This window comes from Equus przewalskii, chromosome 7 (assembly GCF_037783145.1).
Source record: "Equus przewalskii isolate Varuska chromosome 7, EquPr2, whole genome shotgun sequence".
Classification (NCBI taxonomy): domain Eukaryota; kingdom Metazoa; phylum Chordata; class Mammalia; order Perissodactyla; family Equidae; genus Equus; species Equus przewalskii.
Genome location: NC_091837.1, coordinates 24,117,804 through 24,138,063, shown reverse-complemented (window position 1 = coordinate 24,138,063; position 20,260 = coordinate 24,117,804). Strand labels below are relative to the sequence as shown.

Sequence of the window (20,260 nt, the reverse complement as noted above, 5' to 3'; positions counted from 1 at the left end):
CAGCATGGCTTGACGAGCAGTGTGTAGGTCCGTGCCCAAGATCAGAACCTGCGAATCCGGGGTCGCCAAAGTGGAGTGTGTGAACTTAACCACTATGCCACCAGGCCGGCCCCCCAAAAGACTGTTATTCTTATTTACATATGTGGAAGAAATAGGATGTAAGTAGTTGTTTTTCTTGTGAGAGGAGTAAAATATTTTTGCATTTTGTTTCTTTCATGTATGGTGCAAAATATTGATAGTTCGTATAGGTTATACAAGGAACAGGCAAAGAAAAGATTGATTAATTCAGGACATGAGTTCTTTATGCGACAATTATGCTATTATTAAGCATCTTGGTTATTACTTGTGGGACATTTGACACTAGCTATAACACATACATTGCACAATTTTAAAACCGTAATAAATATGTTCAGTTAATAGATGACTCCAAACTTCCTCCTGTTCTATCTTCTTCTCCTCTCGTTCTTGAGAAAAGGTCTGATGAGCCACTATGAGCCACTAAGAAACATCTAAATGGTGAGAAACACACAGCATTTTTATGAGTGTCATCTAGTTTTTTAAATAGAAAATGGTCCAATAAACTATAGAACCTAAGACTTAACTATATTGTTAAAAATCTATACATAAAATTATTTGGCATTTTAAATGGATATGACTGGAGAAAAACAAACACATTTTAAGGGCTACAAATTTGTCCCCTGAACCAATATCCTCCCTTTTTGAAAAAAGTAACCTTATGCCATTGAGCAGAACAGCCTGGAAGTGAATAAAGGAAGTTATTAATGGAAGTTAACAGAACTAGGCTTATTTTTAATATGCCTGACCTGGACCAAAAGAGGAAAAAACCCATAATGACTTTGTTAGGTATACTAAAACTACCAAAATATGATCAAAGTAAAAATTCTTATCTTATATTTAAGTTCAGAATAGGAGTAAAAGTAATTTACATGCATATTTTACACACGAAAACATTTGGAAAGATGTACACCAAAATGTTAACAGTGACCCCATCTCTGGGTAGTGTGATTTTAAGAGATTAGTTTTTGTTTTGCTCTTACAAATTTCTCTTTTTTCCATAATGAATATATGTGTTAGGTAATTAAAAAAGAAGAAATAAAAGCAGTTAATACCCAAGCATGGCATTAATTACTGCCTTTTGAAATTTAGTCTTTCAGTTGCTTTAATATGAAAAACAAGACTTTATGAAGAATCATAACATTGGAAAGCTCCTAAGAGACCATATGGTCCAAATATAAAAACTGAAGCCTGCATAGGCTTAGCGACTCGGCCTGAGGCCACACTGCCTCAGCGCAGAGCTGAGACCAGAACCCTGGCCTCCGGATTTCTGGTCTAGGACTCTCTTATACAAAAAGTAAAATATAAAAATATATGTGGTCACACATAAAAATACATTTATCTCCAGAACATCAGAATAAGTCAGGTCAATTCCAAGACCCTAGAAATAAAAACGGCGTCAGGTTAGGACCCAAGGAACTATGGGTCAGCCTTACCTTCAGAATTTCACAGGGAGCAGCGTCTGGAGGTACAGGTTTCCCACGATGCTTTGCATATTCAGTTATAAAGACTGAAGCTTCATCTAAACTATGGAATCAGAAAGAAAAAGAGGGGCGTGGGGAAATTTTTGGGGATGACAGATATGTTCATTATCTTGATTGTGGTGATGGCTTCACAGGTGTATACATATGTCAAAGTTCATCAAATTGCTTACTTGAAATTTGTGCAGATTATATATATCGATTATACCTCAGAAAATAATACTTGTTCATAAATGACAATATGTAGTTATGGCTGGATCACAAGTGATAAACAAGCAGAAAGAAATTCATGGCGTGACAATGAGAAAGGGACACCTCCCAAGCAATCAGCACAGTCAGACCAAATGTGGGGAGAACCCAGTAAAAAAAATTTTTTTTTTTTTAAAGATTGGCAGCTGAGCTAATATCTGTTGCCAATCTTCTTCTTTTTCTTTTTTTTTTTCCTTCTTCTTCTCCCCAAAGCCCCCCACTACATAGTTGTATATTCTATTTGTAGGCCCTTCTGCTTATGCTGTGTGGGACGCCAGCTCAGCATGGCCTGATGAGCGGCGCCATGTCTGTACCCAGGATCTGAACCAGGGAAACCCCGGGCTGCTGAAGCGGAGCGTGTAAACTTAACCACTTGGCCATGGGGCCAGCCCCCCAAAATATTTCAATCTTGAGTGAGCTTTCCCTTCTTCAGTGTCAGCCCATCTCTCCATTTTCCTTTTTACTTTCCAAATCTGCTCTCCATCCTATTCTAAGAAGCTTATTGTTTCTAAACTTGTGGCTGCTGGTAAATTAGGTAACGAAGCTTAGCAAAAATTATGTTATATAAAGCCTTTAGTTCTTTGAGCAAGTGTCAAAGGAATAAACTCATAATTTAGAGTTTTAGAGAAAGACTGAAAACACCTATTTTGGGGGTTCAGACAGCTTGTTTAATTGTTTCATTCCAAGTTCATGTTGCATGGGATCTGGTTACGAGAGGGCTAACCTCTGGGTATGAATGGTAACGCTGCTGCTTAATATTCGGAGCCTTTCATCACAACCAAATAGCTCTACCATTGTTTGATATTTTCTTCCAAAAGAAAGACAAATTTTAAGGAAATTCTATAATTTTTTTTTTTAATTAACTTACCTTAACTCATTTGCCAAATAGTTTACTAGGTCAGTGATGTTGTTGGTATTCATCGTGTGCAATTTCAACATTTGAAAGTATTTTGTCTTTGCCAAAATCCCAAAGTCCTTCTTATTTATGACATTATTCAGAATCAGATTTCTAATCTACAGAATGACAGGTATCATTAAATTAAAAATGTGTGAAATTCCAAGTCCTTATTCAATACTGAAACATTTCTGACAATCAGAAGTTAAACTATCATTGCACTGACGCTAAGTGCCTTTTTTGAGGGGTGGGGGAGGGGGACAGCTTTGGCCCATTTTGGTAGACAGTAAAGAAATAAATAAAAAGGAACAACAAACAGATAGAGACAGTAGTTTTTAGCTTAATCTTGATTTGGGGAAAATTATTACCTTCTAATATCAGGGTTTTCATAGCAACAAAGAGATGAAATTGACTCTTACTTGATGTGAAAATCCTGCCAACTGGCCAGTACTCATATGTTCTTCTAACTGCTGTAAAATGATCTGAGGATTGCACGAGCCCAGGAAATTCTAGAGGAAAAATCGAAATGAAATTAATGGATAAGTATTATTAATATTAATTTCTGTCAAATAGAAAAGGTTTACATTTTTAAAATTGAAATATCTTAAAGAATTTCTATTATAGGAAAAAACACCTCTTTCAGATAAAAAATTATTGATATAAGAAGAAAGGCATTTTACAAATACCTATTCCAACAGCAAGAGCTGTTTAGCAAGCATTTGGTGATTCTAAGTGCCAAAAGGGATCTATTTAAATATTAAAACTTTAAAAATCATCAATGGATGAGTTTATGAATAGGCAAAAAAGAACAAGGTCAAAGACGCTCAGATGGCTTTGAAAAAAATGCAATGAATAGACTTAATGACCAAGTAAAAATATACATGTTCATTTATATAGATCTCTTTCTATTGGCTTATCTACCTGTGGGGAACTAAGGGTAAAATATTTCCAAATGCTTTGTTCTATTTGTTCTAGATTACAAAGGGAAGGAGGGTTATCTTTAAAAGTTCTGTCCTCAGAATGCTCGTGGCTCCCTTTGTTAGATGCCCACACACAACCTGACTGTCCCCTCACTTTTGTCTCCACACCCAGTCACTGCGTCAGGCTGCCTTCTCCTTCTAGTTCACTTTCATCGCCACCACCCTAGTCTGAGGACTCATCCCCTCGAGCTTTCCTTGCCTATCCACAAGGTCATTGTGTAGGCATGCAGTGAGATAAAATCCGACTCCAACGCAATTGCTTCCCAGAGTTTCCCTTCTGGCCACCTCTCTCCTTTCATCAAGCCCACATGGATTATTCCTTCTACTGTCTGATCATTTCACTGTATTCTTCCAAGAAAATTTATTGTTCCCCACTGATAAAGAATAAAGTCCAGGGGCCAGCCCAGTGACATAGTGGTTAAGTTCTTGTGCTCAGTTTCGGCAGCCTGGGGTTCACGGGTTCAGATCCAGGCAGCCAACATACACATTGCTCATCAAGCCATGCTGTGGCAGCGTCCCACATACAAAGTAGAGGAAGATTGGCACAGACGTTAGCTCAGGGACAATATTCCTCAAGCAAAAAGAGGAAGATTGGCAACAGATGTTAGCTCAGGGCCAATCTTCCTTATCCAAAAAAAGAGAACAGAATAGAGTCCAAATTCTTCTTAAGGCATCCCTCAGATAGACCTTTATCTTTCAGTTTTATCTCCTGCTAAACCTCCACACAAACCTCCCGCCCCACCCATATGGATGTACTCATGCTTTAGAGGTCTGGTAAAAAGAAAACGCAGCCATTTGCAGGGGACATGTTATATGAGACCTTCCATTTCTTTGGCAGCCCAGAGGAATAATTTGCAAGATACCTTAATTTGCTGGTGTCTTTTTTCCGAGTGGGGCATAAGCATTAGACAGGCCAATGCAAAAGCAGGAAGCTCTAACTGCACATATTGCCTGGCAACTCCAATCATGTCGAGATCATCTGAAACTGGACATCTTCAAGAGAGCATATTAATTAGTTAATAACCTGTCAGATTCACTAGATTATACTGGCTTTTCTAGTTTTCCACAGTTGTTACCCGTCTATGCTTTCAATAATTTTAAACATTAAAGTGTTGGTGCATAACATATGCTTAGTAATGAGTAACTCAAGTCTTCTACGGCATTCTTCATGGAACAAAAGAATCTACCAACAAGAACATAGGCCACTGGTTGCTGCTATGATTATGCCTGAAAGCTGACAAATGCCTAAAGACAAATTCTCAGAAGACTCAAAATCTGAGACAATGCTGTATGATTTAGGTAGTCACAAAATGTACTCTATCCTTGTGGTATATATACACAATGGAATACTACTCAGCCATAAAAAAAAGACAAAATTGGCCCATTCACAACAACGTGGATGGACCTCAAGGGTATTATGTTAAGCGAAATAAGCCAGTCAGAGAAAGACGAACTCTATATGACTCCACTCATAGGTGGAAGTTAGTATATTGATAAGGAGATCTGATCGGTGGTTACCAGGGAAAAGGGGGGGTGGGGGGAGGGCACAGAGGGGGAGGTGGTGTACCCACAACATGACTAACAAAAATGTACAACTGAAATCTCACAAGGTTGTAATCTATCATAACATTAATAAAAAAATAAATAAATAAAAAAATTAAAAAAAAATAAAAGACCAAAAAAAAAAAAAATGTACTCTATCCTTACCTTAAAATTGGGTACTAATTTTAGAGACCGCTTATTGAATATCAGTTTGCTAGTTGCACTGCATGTGAAAAGTAGACATTGTAAAAATAATAGAGATATTTTATTTTAAAAACAAGCAGTATGCTTAACTTTCCAAGAAAAAGAAATTACGCATAAGAGATGTTTATTGGAAAAAATTTTATAAGCAACACATTTGATGTTTTTGGCAGGAAAACAAATGTCTTACTTACTCTAGAACAGCGATGAGACTCTCACAACAATCTGATAACTGACTGGAGCTTAACGGACAAGAGGCTAAAAATAAAAAACAGCAATAACGTATATACACACACAACTACAAAATGCTGTTGTCAGTGTTTCAGAGGAGAGAGAAATACCTGAAAGCAGTGGGATCTGAACCACACGCTGCCAAGCTTTGCTGAAGTAGGGGACCTGTGGAAACAGTGGATTAAAGAATTCATGTCTGGGATATTACAAGCTCTCTTCATTTTGCAGTCACAAAATCATATACTTAGACCTTACATTCTGGATGTTAAGACCAAAACCACAAATTGATATCTCCCTGTTCAAGATGATTAAGATTCTAGGGGCCGGCCCGGTGGTGCTGCGGTTAAGTGCACACATTGTGCTTCGGCGGCCCGGGGTTCACTGGTTCAAATCCCGGGTGCGGACATGGCACTGCTTGGCACGCCATGCTGTGGTGGGCGTCCCACATATAAAGTAGAGGAAGATGGGCATGGATGTTAGCTCAGGGCTAGTCTTCCTCAGCGAAAAGAGGAGGATTGGCAGCAGTTAGCTCAGGGCTAATCTTCCTCAAAAAAAAAAAGATGATTAAGATTCCAGGATAATTTTCTTCATGACTGTAAATTTCAGGATCTTATTTTACAATTCTGGCTGATTCATTATTGTTTCATTTGGTAGAAAGTGTCAGAACCTAAATTAGAAAACAAAATTTATACTAAGTCCATTTTGAGCCAGACATTGTGCTAGGATCATAGGAAAGGGGTAAGAAGACAAGAGAGAGAATTCCAAAAACTGAATAAGACAACAACAAAAATTTCTATCAATAGGGGAGTAGTTAAATAAGTTATGGTACATTTTACTCCATATTATGGAGAATAATTAAGAGTTAAAAATGATGAGATACCTCAAAAGGTTAAACATAGAGTTATAACACCCAACAATTCCACTCCTAGGTATATACTCAAGAGAAACAAAAACACATATCCACATGTGTTTTTATCCAGTTTGTATGCAAAGGTTCATAGAACACCATTATTCATAATAACCAAAAAGTGGAAACAATCCAAATATCCATCAATTGATGAATGGATAAACAAAATGTGGTATATCCATACAATGGAACATTATTCAGCAACAAAAAAGAACGAAGCACTGATACATTCTACAATGCAGATGAACCTTGAGAACATTATACGAAGTGAAGGAAGCACAAAAGACCACATATTACATGACTACATTGATATGAAATGTCCAGTATAGACAATGCATAGAGACAGAAAGTAGATTAGTGGTTGCCAGGGGCTGGAGGGGTAGGGATGGGGAAGGACTGCTAAGAGACATGGGATATATTTTTGGGGTGAAGAAAATGTTCTAGAATTAGATAGAAGTGATGTTGGCACAACTTTGTGAATATACTAAAAAAATCTGTGGCCAGTGGTTAAGTTTGGTGTGCTCCGTTTTGGCAGCCTGGGTTTGGTTCCCAGATGCAGACCTACAGCACTCGTCGGCGGCCATGCTGTGGCAGCGACCCACATACAAAGTAGAGAAACACTGGCATAGATGTTAGCTCAGGGTGAATCTTCCTCAGCAAAAAAAACCCCACCAATTGTACACCTTAGGATAAATTTTACACGTGGATTACATCTCAACTAAAAAAACAAAATAAAATAGAGCCAGCCCTGATGGCCTAGCAGTTAAAGTTCGGTGTGCTCCGCTTAGGCAGCCTGGGTTTGGTTTCCAGGCGTGGTGCACTACACCATTTGTCTGTCAGTAGCCATGCTGTGGTGGGGGCTCACATAGAAGAACCAGAACTTACAACTACACACAACTATGTACTGGGTCTTTGGGAGAGGAAAATAAGAAAAAAGGAGGATGATCGGCAACAAATGTTAGCTTAGGGTGAATCTTCCCTTGCAAAAAAAACAAAGAAAAAGAAAAGGAAAGTGATGGCAGTCACTGAGTAAAGCCCTGGGAGGCTTTGTAGGGACGGAGCATACTACAAAAAAATTAAAAAACAAAATAAAACAGATGTCTATGTACTGATATGGAATAATCTCCAAGACACCACTGTTATGTGAAAAAAACACTTTGTCTAGAATGTGATCGCATTTATGTGTACAAAAATGAATATATACACACAAATACATGCACATACAGACACACACATATGCTCACAATGATAATAGAAAAGCTCCAGAAGAAAACACAAGAAATTATAAACAGTAGTTATTTCTGGGGAGATAATTATAAAGGGAAATGGTAAAGGAGAATTTTCAAGTTTTACTTAGCATATTTCTATATTGTTCTAATTTATTAAACTAAGAATAAATTATATATTCCTATGTTATATAGTATAATGATTATGTGTGTGCATAACTGTGAAATTTAGAAAGATAAATAAGACACGGTCTCTGACGTTAAAGATCTTCAAAGTCTAAGAGAGGCAGCTGAAAATGTAATTAGAATAAATTATACCATGATAAATGTTATAGTAGAGCCGAGGTGTTTTGAGAACATAAACGAAGATGTGATTCGTGAGGGCTGGAGAAGTGGGGAAGTGAAGTCTTAGAGGAGGTGAGATCAAGCCGAATATTCTGGGTCCAGGCACCACTTTAAGGGAACATCAGTTTTGTTCTTTACGGAGGAGGCAATTACTTAATCCGATGCACTCGGAAGTCACAAGGCCAGTGAGCATAAAGATTAACTTCAATAAAACTTACTTTAAAAAACTACATACCTGCCATAAAGAATGGATACTAGAAATTGCTGTTAAAACCTTCCTTAGATAAGGAATCTATGAAAAAATAAAATAAGAAGTTGTGAAGATCACCAAAAAGAAAAATTTCAACATGAAACATCAGATTCTTAAAGTTTTAAAAGGAATTATCAGTAAAATTTATCTGCCATGAGAACCACCACTGACAAATTCACAAATATCAAAAAAGGCCAAGGCACCTTCCATTTGTTTCCAGTGTAATTTATGTCACTTTGAGTTTGCACTTTCTCTGGCCTAACACCAAAGTCTTTAAGTTTGGCATGAACCCAGGGAGAGTGAATGTCTTTTCAGCACACATCTGTTCAGTAACAACTATCAATGTAAAATGTCTAGGAGATGCTGTGCAAAAGCTTTAAAATATACTGCAGTCTAGGGCACTGAGTCTTACTTACCATACTGAAGCCGAGAAGCTTTTGCAAGAGTCCATTCCAAAGCTGCAGGTCATAGATTTTGTATTCTAAACAAAGCTCGGTCACCAATCTTACCGCCTGGAGCAAAAGAAAAAACACAAGCATATATGTATATATACACATACTGCTTCAGACACCAGTAAATCAAACCATCTTTGGAAAAGGTGCGGTAGGTGAATAGAAAATACGCTTATAATCTAGGGGTATCTATTGCCTAATAGTGAAGGCCCCCATCTCTCTAATGAAAGAAAAAACAGAGATTACTTTTTTTCTTTCTTGCTGTCATGGACTCACAAACAGCATCTCAGACTTTTTCCCCTTGCTTCCTTCTGTACAAAAACAGTTTGCCTGTTGGCCCCAATATCCTTCCCGCCCTGGGCTCGAATTGCCTCAGAGACTAAATTCCCATAGGAAAGAGAAAGCAGAAAAGGGTTCCCAACAGTAGACTTGCTGAGGAATACAGTTTCTCTGTTTTTGTCTTCCAGGAATCTGAGTGGTCACAGGGAACGGAGTGAATACAACAGCATCTGAGAAGATGCAAGCCCCCATCATCCGATGACTCGGTGTACATACCGTGGCTTCGTGGCTGTGATTTTTCCACAGACCCTTAATCATTCCTTCTTTAGGACTGTTGCAAAATAATTCATATGTGATGGGGATATTCAAAGTCTCAAATGATGCCATAAAAGTTATAGATTTCAAATAAGATCTGGAAAACAGGCATTTATGGGGATCATTCTCATAGGCCACATATACATTTAAAATAAAAGCCACCATATGGAAATAGTACACCAGTTTGTTTATAAATGTCTATTTTAGGCTTCTAAATATATTCACTGAATATAATATTAGAGAGAAATCCATTTTAGCAAGATGAAGAAAACTTTCAGCTTCTAAATGTCTCAAAGAAACCAGGGAAACAAGATGTTCTCAAAGTCCTATTCCCCCTTTGCCAAAATGTCAAGGACAAAACGTCAAGCTACGCTTACACAGCTATTCTAAGGCACTCTTACGAACTAAGGGGCCATAAAAGTTATATTACTAAAAAGTGATTTGGGGGCTGGCCTGGTGATGCAGCAGTTAAGTTCACATGCTCCGCTTCAGCAGCCCAGGGTTTGCTGATTCGGATCCTGGGTGCAGATCTATGCACCACTTGTCAAGCTATGCTGTGGCAAGCATTCCACATATAAAGTAGAGGAAGATGGGCACAGATGTCAGCTCAGGGCCAATCTTCACCAGCAAAAAAAGAGGAAGATTGCTGGTGGATGTTAGCTCAGAGCTAACTTCCTCAAAAAAAAAAAAAAGGGAGATATTTCCTATTTCTTAATACAATTTAAAAAATCCTACTTACTTCACTTCTTCGATGGGTTTTTTGAAGAGAGATTCTATAGTTTCCTTGTCAGCCAAATAGAGGAGACACTGAAGAGCTCGTGTTCTGTGAGCAAAAGTTAACTGACGCATACCTAACGTCTGTAAAACCGAAAAATGTTTGGAGAGTTGCAGACCTGCATGTTGTAGTTGGGTAAATGAGGTTCAACTTAGGCAACATAAGCAATATCATTTGAAAAAACATGAAAGTCAATCTGTGCCCTTAGGGAGTCCACAGCGTAGAGCAGTGGTTCTCAAAGCGTGGTCCAGGGACTCCTGGGGAGTGTTCCTCAGACTCTTTCAGGAGGGAAAGGGTCAAAAGGACTTTGATAATATTAACATGTAATTTGCCTTTTACACTCTGTCGATATTTGCACTGCTGGTGCAAAAGCACAGGTGGGTGAAAGTACTGGCTCAAATCAAGGCAGAACACCCAAGTGTCACAGCAGCCACTGTATTCTTCATAACCATGCGTTTGCAGTATTGAAAACAAAAGATGACCTCCACTTAAGAGGGTTCTTGATGAAGCAGTAAAAATTAATTTTATTAAAACTCAACTCTTGAATACATTAATATGAATTCACATCTGAATATATACTAATATTAATTAAAAATGTATTCATTAATGTTCTTGTGACAAAATGGGATAGTACATGTCAAGCATACTGCAGTATGATGGTTTTTTCAGGGAAAAGCACTTATTCAACTGAGTTCTGAGCTGAACTAGCCACTTTTCATGGAGCACCATTTTTAAAGAATGACTATCAGATAAACTAATACGTAAGCAAAAAAGGGATTTCTCCCCTCTTGCTGTCAAGGACACCCAGTCAGTATCTCAGACTTTCCCCTTTTCTTCCTTCTACCCACACCATTCCTCTAGCTAGAGTTGAGGTGGGGGCGGTGGCACGTCTGAAGGAGGCCCCGTCATGCAGGGCTCGAGGCCAGGCTGGAGGCTTCTCTCGCAGCCAGTTGGTTTGGCCTCCTGCTATTAGGAATGTTGCCTGAGCAGGGAGTTAACAACTGTGAATGCAGACAACCCGTGGGAACTCTCAGTAGGTCCACCATTCAGTTTGCAGGATGTTACGGAAGCCAGAGCTAAATGGAGCAGACAGATAGCACAATCCTCATTAACAAGATAAGACACTTTGAGTAAGTATGTAAGTGACCATTATCGTAATCATCTGTTAACAAAATCAAGCACGGAAAACATGCAAGAAAAAATATTAAGCTGACATGCCAAGATGAGTTCTAAGTTTCTAGGGCTTACAGTTGTAGCTGATGTTGCAAATACAAACAGCATTCTTGAACTGTAATCAATCGGACGAGACAGAAGGAGATACAGGACTCTGGAAAAAAAATTTTAATTACATTTAGATTTTAATTTAGTCATAGATTACCAAAACAATAAACAATAGACCTGTTTATTGTCCATAGGAAAAGTCATTTGACACCTCAAACATAGGCCTGAAGAGTTGTGGGTCAAGGACATTTTTACCTTCTCCTTTAAAAGAGGTTTAATCTACATAGCTAAAGAAGATAATAAATACAATAAATGCCTCAGTCTTCTCTCCTATAAAATGACCAGCCAATCTCTGATAATTTAAATTCCCTGTTTAAGAAATTAATATAGGGGCCAGCCCCCTGGCCGAGTGGTTAAGTTTCTGTGTTCCGTTCTGGCGGCCCAGGGTTTTGCCAGTTCGGATCCTGGGTGTGGACATGACACGGCTCATCAAGCCATGTTGAGGTGGCATCCCACACAGCACAACCAGAAGGATGATTAGAATATTTAACTATTTTCTGGGGGACTTTGGAGAGAAGAGGAAGGGAAAAAAAAAGATTGGCAACAGATGTTAGCTCAGGTGCCAATAAAAAAAAATTTTTTAAAAAAAGCAATTAATACAAACCATAGAAGCAAAGTACACTGAACACTACACGTGGAAAATTGTGTGCTCTAGTTCACGGAACCTTGTTAGTGGCACATTTCAACCTCCAGACTCAGGGCTGACAGGCTCCTCCTCAAGAAGGGCAAGATAAGATTGGGCGTACTAGAGGGTGAGGGCAGATGGATGGCATGGAGCTTTCAGTGGGAAAAGGCAGGAAGTTACAAAACTGGCATTAAGTGTTCTTTTGGGACTTCCTTCTTAAGATTTTTCTCTCTCTCTGAACTCTTTCCCTCTAAGATTTTCCAGGATGCTGGTTCAGTTAGGCACTCTAGGAGCTGCCTCTTGCTTAGACAAAGGTGCGTCTGCCCTTAAAGGACTAAGCAAGGACAAGGTGAGTGTCCACAGGAAGAGGGCATGGAGTGGATGGTAGACCAGCTCTGCCCAAACTGGGAGAAATTCTTGAGTTTGTCTTTCCACAGCCTTTCTCACTATCAGATCTCCAGGACTCGTACAGGGTGGAGGGCTTCACAGGTGACCTGACCACTTTTTGTCTAGGCCAGGAACGGCAAAAGCTGGCATGTGTGTCAGCACTCCCTCTCCCATGCCTATGCCAAGCATCATTAATGGATTACCACATTCTTTTTGATTTGAGCCCAGATACAGTCTTCTCAGGAGAGCAAGCCATGACCAATCAGATTTAGCACAGTAGACGAAACCTATGTGCCTTTCTGGTCTGTCTTAGGTTAGAAAGGAAAAGGAATTCTGGTGGCCCATATCTGCACCAGCCCAGCTCATCGGGTCCAGAGAGAACACAGAGATCTGGGGCGAGAGTCCCAGCTAGTGAAAGAGTTTTCCTTTACTCCAGAAGCATTCTCTGCTAAACATGTTCTAGGAGCCCTCAACATTAGTAGGAACTCGTTGAGGGTTCAAAAATTCTGGATCTTGGCTGTATTTTTTTACTCCATTGGAGATACTTATACATATTCACAGCCATATACCAATGAACTGATTCTTCTCAGAGGCTCTAATCCAAATTATATCAAGAAAATCTTTTAAAACCAACTCTTACAAATTTATTGGTAAGATTCCTACTAGGCATCAAGATATAGACAAATGTAAGTAAAGGAAGAGTACCTTTGTAGTGCTTCATCTTCTTGAAGTTCAAATAATTCTGATGGTTTCTTTGAAAAAGTGAAAAAAATTTCAAAAACTTAAGAAAGTTTGTTGACTATGTAAGCTTATGAAAATCTACTAGATGAAAAATGTAAAAAATTAAGTATGTTTACATACAAGAAATTACAATGTAACTCATTACTTTATGAAAAGATTTTTGCTTAAAATACGGGTTTACTTTCATTCATTCAGTCAACAAATGTTTACCGAGTACTTCCTCTGTGCCAGGGACGATTCTGGGTACCTGGGCTGCCTGCGAGAACAAAACAAATACTCCTGTCCCCCAGAAGCTTACATTCCTTGGGTGATTTTTAAAAGGAAAGGACTCCAAGAATTTTAAATGACTCATTCATTAATTCAGTATACTTATTGGGACTTACAAAGCACTTGCTGGGTGCTTTGCATAGACACAGTTCCTGGCCTCGTGGAACGTTCAGTTTAGTGCTCCATATTTATGTATAAGTTAAAACATGCTGGTTTCTGAGTCAACCACAGATTCCACGTGGTCTAGATATGCTTCTAACTTCTCTGTTTACACCGAAGCACAATCCGTGCCCTTGGTAAATACTTAAAAAAAAATCTGTTAAACTGAATGCCAAGTCATATTAAAACTACTAATTAAAAACCTAATTTCATGTTAGTTATACTATTTGTTTAGAAATAGATTTTTTCAAGGATATCTGCCTAGGTGGATAAAGGAATTATACAATCTCCCAAATTAAGTTCTAGCTGAAAATTCAGAAGAAACAGTGTAGAAAATTCTGCATTTGGATTGCTGAATCCTATCATAAATTTAGATGTTAATGATAATATTTCTTAAAAAACTGACATTATGTACCTCCTGAAGTGATATATTATAAAGAACACATCACCTATACACTATTGTTGCCAAAAATACACAACCTGAATCTAATCATAAGAAACATTAGCAAACCCAGAATGAGGCATTTTACAAACCAATTGGCCTGACTCTTCAAAAATGTCAATGTCCATCACAGTTCAAATAGATTCAAGAAAGAACCATTGATAGGTGCTAAATCAGGGTATACGTGGGGTGGAGGGACGAGTTTGAAGAGGAGTAGGATATTATATTGTTTCAAAGTATCTCTCATAATAATTTAAAAGGAAATATAGTAACTACGTATTAGAGAAATGCACAACATCTTGACTAAGTTATCTAGATTAATATCACCTATGAGGGCAAATAGACATCATGTGCCTCCAAACGTCATACCCTGAGAAGGACACAACGTCACTTAGGTAGTATTCTAGCCAAAAACACATACTTCGAACCTTATCATGGGGAAACATTAGACAAACCCAAATTGAGGGGCAGCTTATAAAATAACTGGCCTGTATACTTCAAAAATGTCAATATCATGAAAGACTAGGAAAAGGGATAAAACTATTCCAGATTAAAAGAGGTTAGAGACACAACAAATAAATGCAATGCATAATTCTGGACCAGATCCTGGTCACAGGCGAAAAATTGCTATAAAGAACATTATTGGGATAATTGGTTAAATTGTAACATAGACCATAGATCCAAGTCTATATTTGTATTGTATCAACATTAGATTATATGATTTGATAATTATACTATGGCTAAGTAAAAGAAAAGCCTTGCTCTTAGGAAAAATATACTTAATATTAAGGGGTAAAGGGGCATGGCACATGCAATTTACTCTCAAATGGTTCATAAAAATATTATGAGTACATATATCATAGCAAGAGTGATGAAGCAAATATGGCAAATGCTAAAAACTGTTAGAGCTGGGTGAAGGATATACAGGAATTCTTTTATACTATTCTTGCAACTTTTCCGTACATTTAAAATTATTTCAAAATAAAAAGTTTATCACAGGAATCTGAGTCTAAGTGTAGGACACTTCTTTTATACAACAATTCATCTTGAATCACCCATTAAAAGGTAAAATAGCTGCAAAACAACAATTAAACAAAAACAAAAAGTAAACAATCTCATTAAAACTCATCAGATAATAGAAGGTATTAAAATGAACAAAAGTTCCTTCTTTGAAGATTCTGTGTTCCTAATTAGAAAATCACGTCAGTGTGGGACAACAGATATAACCACAGATACTCTCAGAGAGTGAACTTACCTCACCAGGTTTTGTGGATGGGCACAACCATTTTTCCAACAACATATCCCAGACTTTTTCCAAATTAATTTCATTGACTTCGGCTATTTCTTTAGCTGCTGCATGAATATCTAAGATATTTAAGACAAGGAATTAAAAAAAGAAAAACAGATTTGCAATGCAAGATAACTGGGAATCAAAACAATAGTTTTCCTTGAGAAAAGGGTAAAAGGGTTTTTGTTCTCACCAGGATAATCTGTGCCTGATGAATTCTGAATTCTTTGATTTACGCTAGGATGTTCATACAGACTGACAATGAGATGTGCTGGTTTTCCGATCAGTCTTAAATATTCTGCAGTGTTCAGCTTGTGGGCTATGAGCACGGCTTCTGTGCCCGATCGCCGGTACTGAACATGAAGCTTCTTCAGCAAAGCCTCGGCTTTTTCACGTGTTTCATCCTTTTAAAAAATTCCAAGCAAAAAGAAAATCTTGTTTTCTAAATCTCAAGTAAGTTTAAGAATCCACTTTTATCAATCAAGGTCCTTCCCTGCCTTAGTTACATCCTTAAGTATCTACACAAAGCCCTGGCCTTCTTTCTCCATTTTAGGCATCCAACCCTTGAAAATGCCTGTAACCAGGGCAGAATGAGAAGGTATGCTAGGTGAGCACAATTTAAATTAAAAAGAAAGAGGAGGGGCCTGCCCAGTGGCATAGTGGTTAAGTTCGCATGCTCCACTTCAGTGGCCTGGGATTCACAGGTTCAGATCCTGGGCACGGACATAGCACTGTTTGTCAAGCCATGCTGTGGCAGCATCCCACATAAAATAGAGGAAAATTGGCAAGAGATGTTAGCTCAGGGCCAATCTTCCCTCAAAAAACAAACAAACAAGGAGCCTTCAGGGGCCGGCCTCGTGGCCAAGTGGTTAAGTCCACATGCTCCGCTTCCTCGGCCCAGGGTTTCGCCGGTTTGGATCCTGGGCGCGGACATGGCACGGCTTGTCAGGCCATGCTGAGGCAGCATCCCACATGCCACAACTAGAAGGACCAACAACTAAAATATACAACTATGTACTGGGGGGATTTGGGGAGAAAAAGCAATTAAAAAAAAAAAGGAGCCTTCAATCTCACAGTTCAGACACACCTGAGATGGGATATTCTGTAGCCACCTCTCAGCTAAATATAGACAGAATTTCAAACTGGACATCTTGAAGGAACCTAAAAAGATAAAGAAAAGATTTATAAGCAAATCTTAGTCTTTTCAAGACAATGTATTACAAGTTTTTTCTTTTTAATTATAAAAATGCACACTCATAGTAAAAAACAATTTAAATAGAAGGATACAAAGTAGGCAGTAAACGTCCACAGAGGCCCCCCTCTTCAGCTTCTATCCTTATTCCCTAGATTCTTATGTTCCTTCTGGAAGTTTTCTGTGTGTGTGTGTGCAGGTGTGTACATACCATAGTACAATTTGCTATTCTCACTTAATAGACATCTTGGATATCTTTCCAAATCAGCTATATTCTATGAATACGCTCTATTTTTTTAACCAGCTCCTGACCAATGAGCATTTAAAGAAAACTTATTTTCAACTTTTGTTACAACCAAAAACATGGCAATAAAGGCCTGTGTTTGTGTACTTCTTTGATTATTCGAGAACATCTGAGGATTTGTCCTTGAAAGTACTACTGGATACTAGGAAGCGTGCATCAGTTTATACTCCGACCGACGAGCTGCAGAGTGCTCTACCCCTGCACCCTGAGCAGCAGCTAGGAGTCTTGCTTACTTCACTGAAGGCTTTGCAACATTCAGCAAAGCCACAAGCAAGCAGAGAGGGCACATACATTTTTAAACTATCATACTGCTTCTCCTTAAAGAGACGAAAGTAGTACTTTTTTTTTTACTACAAGTTCAAAAAACAACATAGTCAACCATTTTAAGCCCAGCTAAAGGAAGAATTCATACCTTCTGGGATATCCTGGGCAAGACTGATGGCAATAGCTACAGCCCACTCCGGGTTAACTATAGATAATAAGTAGGATTCGATGGTTTGAGTGATCCTAGTTATTTCCTTGTTAATCAGAGTTGAGGATTTAGCTTGTGTTAACTTCAGGAGCTTTGGCTTTAGTTTCTTTTCAAAAACATGTTTGGCTGTAGACATGTACAGAGTATCCAAAGAGAACTTTAAACAAAGGAAAGGAAAAATTAAGGCTGATTTATACACTCGTCTTTAAGGGTTTTACATGAAAGCAGCATAAAATCCTTCCACACAGGGTCTGAATGAACTACAGGACTTACAAAGTTTTAACCCATTACCTTCATTAATTTAGAAATTAAGAGCAATGTTGGGAAGGATTCTTCACTGAGTTCTGTAGCTAGAAAGGAAATAAGGAGAGTATGATTTGCTTCAGAAAAAAATTTTGGCTATTTGGTAAAATTCATAAGAAGTTAAGGAACATACAGAGAATTTTCCAGAAGTTCTGTGCTGTGCCAAAGAATATCAGGTGAAAAGGCAGCCTAGTTTGGGCAGCTGACGGCAAAGTTATCACATGTTCCAACATATATTGATATTCTACGTCCACTGGAGGAGAAATTCTTCTGTATGACTTCAAGTGTTTCAGAAGACTCAATGCCTATATTAAAATAAAAAAGTATTTTCCTGTGAGATTAAACCAATCCTAACGTTTTAAATCGTCTAACTCTATATCATAGATTTCCAGTCCTGAGACAGTCTTCTTTTCATAAAGATGATGAAAACCTTTTGTAGTTTTATTTTTAATGTTATTCTTCTAAACCATAATTTATATGATCATTAAAGAAATTATACTAGGAGAAACCAACGGAACCCTGTTGTTGGTGGGATGTTTCGTAAATCAGAGTTTGGCAGTTCCCTACTTGATTTCATTTATAAATACATAGGCAGATCTAAAATTAATCCTCCGTATCCCTTACCTCTCAAGTTTATATCTTATATTTTTGGGGCTTGTGTAACCTTTTGAATCAGTGTACTTTTCTTCAATTTTTAAAAAAGATATAAAAGCTACTGTGACCAAAATTCAGAAAAGACTAAGAAGTTACGGAAAGTACTAGAATTGCGTCAGTTCTGGACCTACCTACTAATATGGAAAGCTGAATCTAAATGAGTCCCACATACTTTTTTGTGGTCAAATAATTTTGCCTTAATTCTTCCAATCAGTCCTTTAATGACTTCACACTCTTGGAGAGATTTAAATTGCCTCAGTAAAGTAAAAATAGAATTAATATAAATGAAAAAAATATAGAGAGCATGAAAAATCTTTTTACTTCTATATCCCTTTTAAAGAAAAGGAATTAGAATAAAACATGGAGTTAAGACGGGCTCAAAGGATAGTCTAGAAAGACATTTAGATAACTGTAATTTTTTTAATGATCCAAATAAAAATATAAAGGCAATTTTAAAATCTATAGTATACGTGTTATACCTGATTAATATTAATGTTGGTTATCTTTTCATCAGCTCTTTCTATAACTTTCAGGACAATTTCAATCATGTCATAGTCATAGGGATCCAACTGTATAAAAACAAAAATATATCAAAACTTGAGAAGACATTATCCGGCTGGCAGATGGTTTTATTCAGTTATGTTCATCAGTAGAGATTACAAACAAAAAATCTCAGTAAACTACAATGTTAGATTAGATTATTCTTTAAAAAGTGACAAATATTTTCCTCATTTCTAAAATTAGCTCTATTAGAATAAACATACATGTTTTAAAATGTTTCAAAAGCTATTTTAGGAAAAAGCTATACAAGGCAATATAGTTTTAATAAAGAAAGATGTTCTTAGGGTACTAAAAACCTAGACAGAATAAACATATCTAAATTTCACAAGATTTTGAAATTAAAATTCTATTTCTTCCATTTATGATGGGAAATCAGAATCGGAGGAAATTGACCTTTTCTTAGAAGGGACAGAACTAAAAGTGTGGGCTCCCAGTAAAAGTTCCTTAAAGGATTCCACTCTAGCTCTAACTATATACTAAAAGCAAGAATGAATTGGGTGGCATCTATACGTGCTTATAAAAAGAAAAGAAGTATTCTCTTTATTCTTTGTTTTTGCCCACATAGTGTTACTTTTTTTCCATGTTTTAAATGTCAACTAAAGTCACATAAATAATAACACTGAATAAAGTGGGAAGATGATCTCTATAGTACCTAGAAATTTTGAGCAAGTTTGTATAATTTTTGGCTGAATTACAGGCAAAACATAAAACTGAAGTATTTCATGCAGTCTTGCAATCTTATTTCCCCTTCTCATCCACCTTTATTCCTCCACCAAACTACCCCTTGATCTAAAAGTTCCAACTCATAAAATCTTAAAAAAAATCAGACAAGAGGGAAAATATGTATATATGAAGATATTCACTATAACAATTTATAATAATAAAATTTACAAACAATTTAAATGTCCATCCATAAAGGCCTAGTTAAATACAGTATGTGCATCCATATAGTGGACCAATAAATATGCATTTGTCAAAAATAAGATAGATGTATATATATTGACATGTAATGACAATACGCTAAGTGAAAAAAGAGAGTAACACGGTAGTATATTTAAGATAGTCACCAAACTATAAACATTTTTATCTGTGGCAGTGGGGTTATAGGGAAATCTCATTTTGATTTATATCTTTCTCTCTGGTTTGATCTTTTTCAAAAAATGTGTGCTATTTTCAAAAATCTAAAAAAAAGGCTATTTCTATAAGACAAGAAAACTGCTGTATTAAACTCTATTAAAAACACAGAAATCTAAAATTATTTCAAAATTAAAAGTTTATAAAAAATATGGGACTTACAATTCCAATTTGTTACTCTATGTATCTAATTAATTAAGAGTAGGAGGGATGTTAGAAATGACCTGATACACTCATTTCACCATTC

The 20,260-nt window shown here is 37.2% G+C and overlaps 1 protein-coding gene across 1 annotated transcript in view; it reads right to left on the bottom strand.

Moving 5' to 3' along the window:
* Nucleotides 1–280: 280 nt before the first annotated feature.
* Nucleotides 281–20,260, bottom strand: part of KNTC1 (kinetochore associated 1) — a 74,025-nt gene continuing 54,045 nt past the window's right edge. The window contains exons 45-64 of the mRNA XM_070629158.1: nt 18,798–18,887; nt 17,798–17,969; nt 17,653–17,711; nt 17,302–17,518; nt 16,481–16,554; nt 15,587–15,797; nt 15,361–15,470; nt 13,202–13,248; nt 11,452–11,530; nt 10,168–10,286; nt 9,390–9,525; nt 8,799–8,894; nt 8,368–8,424; nt 5,765–5,819; nt 5,618–5,681; nt 4,544–4,673; nt 3,120–3,209; nt 2,674–2,819; nt 1,512–1,602; nt 281–509 (exon numbers count right to left, since the gene is read on the bottom strand). Of these exons, the coding sequence (XP_070485259.1) occupies nt 489–509; nt 1,512–1,602; nt 2,674–2,819; nt 3,120–3,209; nt 4,544–4,673; nt 5,618–5,681; nt 5,765–5,819; nt 8,368–8,424; nt 8,799–8,894; nt 9,390–9,525; nt 10,168–10,286; nt 11,452–11,530; nt 13,202–13,248; nt 15,361–15,470; nt 15,587–15,797; nt 16,481–16,554; nt 17,302–17,518; nt 17,653–17,711; nt 17,798–17,969; nt 18,798–18,887 (2,064 nt within the window). The 3' untranslated portion in view covers nt 281–488. The remainder of the gene's footprint in view (nt 510–1,511; nt 1,603–2,673; nt 2,820–3,119; nt 3,210–4,543; nt 4,674–5,617; nt 5,682–5,764; nt 5,820–8,367; nt 8,425–8,798; nt 8,895–9,389; nt 9,526–10,167; nt 10,287–11,451; nt 11,531–13,201; nt 13,249–15,360; nt 15,471–15,586; nt 15,798–16,480; nt 16,555–17,301; nt 17,519–17,652; nt 17,712–17,797; nt 17,970–18,797; nt 18,888–20,260) is intronic.